Below are 3,121 nucleotides of genomic sequence, written 5' to 3' on the forward strand. Positions count from 1 at the left end.
AGTGTCCAGTGATTTTACAGCTTGCCACAAAGAATGACGTGTTTTTTTATTTCGACTCAGCATTTTCGTCTTCATCTCTCACTCAGTCATCGGCATAGAGATCAATGAGGAAGCAAAAGACCCAAATTATCTCTACAGCACATCAGTTGCCAGTATGGCAAAGTTATTACAAATGGAAAATAAGTTGTTGACTCAGCTTAAAAGCTACGCGAAGCTCATGCAACAGAAGTTGGATATGATCAACCTGTAAGTAAGAATTTCCGATTAAGAAATTTTTTATTATATCAACGTGATTTATATTGTAGCTATCAAGAAATGCTTCATCGTCCTGCAATGATCGATGTCGAGAGTCAAGAACAATATGTTTCCAATCCATTAAATGCATATGGATTGTTGCGAAGACTGCACCAAGATTGGCCCAAGTGGTTATCCTATTTAGACACTCGAGAGCTGATCGAGCAAATGCAGCAGCAGCTGAAGAAGGCGCCGAGTGAAAAGGATCTACACTTGGCAACCGATGGATTGCTGCGCATTGAGAGCTTTTACGATCTAGAGGCATCGCACATGGCCAAGGGATTAATCCTGGATAAGCAATACAAGTGAGTGAAGCGACTTGAATAAAATACACTAATCCATCTCTCTTTCTCTCTCTTTTTTCTGTGCAGCTCTTATTTGAATCCAGCTGATTGCATGGCTCTGGGCAATCATCTGTTGAATCTCACAGAGTACTCCAAGTCCACACATTGGTTCCGCACTGCATTGCGCAACTACAAACAGCCCTATGGGAAATTATATAACCAAGTGTTGGGATTAAAACGCATTAAATTGGCTCGAGCATATGCACTGGCCATTGCCAGAGATAGTAAGCAATTGGTAGACGTTAAAATACACTATTTCAATTGTCTATTACACAGCTGATGGCATCGAGAAGAAGCCGCAGGATATAACAATGAAGGAATGGCAAAAAAGTGGCAGATAATATGCTCGACGATTTGGTGTTCAAGGCAAGCAATGAGAAAATCAAGAAACTAACGAAGGAGTATCTTGACGCCGACGAACAGATTTTCATCAACGCACGTGCTAAGCATAAACCAAAACCCACTGCCATGCAACTTGGATGTCGTGGACTCTGGGAGAAGCCAAAGCCACATCGATTGACTTGCAGATATTCGCAGGCAGACAGCGCGTTTCTGCGCCTGGCTCCGCTTAAAGAGGAAACCCTGAGCACTCAGCCACTCATCATTCTCCTTCATCAAGTGCTGTCCGACAGCGAAGTGAGGTCCCTGAAAAACTTGTCGCTATATCGCACATCCAGAGATTTTACCAAGCAAAGTGTGAAACTATTCCCCTTGGAGGAGACTCAAGCGTCGTTGCAACGTCAACTGAATCGGCGAATAATGCACATATTGGGCGTTGGTCCAACGGATCACAGTTTACATGTTTACAACTATGGACTCGGAGGCTACTTGCAGAGAAATTCCAAATCGACTTGTCGTGGACCCCCAAAAAAAAAACAAAGCTCAAGAAATCAGCCAACGCAGCAGAAATCAATGTTCAGGAACGTTGCCACAGCAAACACATTGCCACAATGATTATTTATGTGAGTAAATTCCAAGTAATAATCAACTGTATGTCGCTCTGTCTGCTATATTGAACAGCTATATAACATCAGTTAAATTTCATGAGAATACTCTTAGTCATAGAATACATATACGGTAGTGTTTGGAAATAGTCAATTCATTAGTGTAAGGCAGGTTTATAGTATTCAGGTTGTTCTTTTTAACAACATACAAATCTTAGCTTCTTATTTGCTTAAAAAAACATAAAAAAAAGATTATTAAAATAGCTTTCAGAGAACGTTATGATATAAATTTAAATTGAAGCCCAAAAAAAGCGACACAGATGAAATTTAAATAGTAAACTTAAATAAGATTTTCATTTAAAATTATTTCATTGGACCTCATACGGCATCCTATCCTTCACTATACAATTGAACTTCCTAAAATAAAAAAAAAAAAATTGTTGAATTATTTTAAAATAAATTAATTAAACTGTCATAACAAAATTTTATCTAGAAATTATGTTTACAATAGTATTTTTCAATTTAGTAGCCACTGCTATTTCAAAGAACACAACTGTAGTTGAAACGACCTTTGCTTGATTTCTTTTAAAGAGCTTTTCGTGCTTTAAAAGGTACACCAAGCACAAATTTTGATATTCAATATAGCCAGTCACAACCGTAACAATTATTTCTGTGTTTTTAATTTTATAATACACAATTTTTTCCTCAAAAAATGGTTTAAAATTTAGTTAAAGGCATAACTAGAGATATATTACACTTCCTATTTATATAGTTGTACAAATTGTCGCAACAATTGTTAGTAGTCAGCTATTCCAATATAATGTTCCATGAAGTATCTCATAGTCTAGCAGACTCAACTTATATTAAAATGTGCTTTCTTAGGCCAGCGATGTACCGCTAGGTGGCGCCACAATATTTCCCAAGCTGCAATTGCTCGTGCAGCCGAAGAAAGGAAACGTCTTAGTCTGGATAAATCGCGACAACGAGAAGAGACCAGAGAAACTAGCCGAACATGCAGTCTGTCCGGTTGTCATGGGTTCCCGATGGGGTGAGTATCTGAGTGTTTGTGTATTTGATTAAAATAATTGAAATTAATTAACTTGTCTCTTGCAGTCATGTCAAATTGCATAGCTGCCGGACTGGAGATGCTAAAGCAGCCGTGTCTGGCCTGAAAGTCTCGCCATTAGAATATGTAAGAGCAAAGCTAATAAAACAGCAAGCGCAGAAGCGCCTACAAAATGTGGCACAATGTTCCCCCCATTCACTCTTATTGTTTGCCATAAAAATTGCAAGCATCACTAAATTTAGAGAGAGAGAGAGATAGGATAGAACAGTAGTAGTGGGTGATGCTATCTGGTCCATATCGTAAGCTTATGTGCTTGCCCCAAATACCATTTAGCGGAAGTGCACACTTCAATAATGGAACCGGGTGACGCCAAGTGGCACCAAAGTGCGGAGGGACACAAGGACATGCCCAGACACAAACACACACACGCACACATACGCATACGCATACGCATACGTACACAGACAGTCAGG

General features: G+C 39.2%; 1 protein-coding gene across 1 annotated transcript; it reads left to right on the forward strand.

The window, feature by feature from the left end:
- On the forward strand, window positions 1–2,821 carry LOC133840042 (prolyl 4-hydroxylase subunit alpha-1-like). Its single transcript, XM_062271695.1, has 6 exons — window positions 1–246; window positions 306–599; window positions 666–862; window positions 970–1,589; window positions 2,465–2,630; window positions 2,696–2,821. Exons 1-6 carry the CDS (start codon window positions 155–157, stop codon window positions 2,752–2,754), a joined length of 1,428 nt encoding a protein of 475 aa, XP_062127679.1. The 5' UTR covers window positions 1–154; the 3' UTR covers window positions 2,755–2,821.
- The last annotated feature ends 300 nt before the right edge of the window (window positions 2,822–3,121 follow it).

This window comes from Drosophila sulfurigaster, chromosome 3 (assembly GCF_023558435.1).
Source record: "Drosophila sulfurigaster albostrigata strain 15112-1811.04 chromosome 3, ASM2355843v2, whole genome shotgun sequence".
Classification (NCBI taxonomy): domain Eukaryota; kingdom Metazoa; phylum Arthropoda; class Insecta; order Diptera; family Drosophilidae; genus Drosophila; species Drosophila sulfurigaster.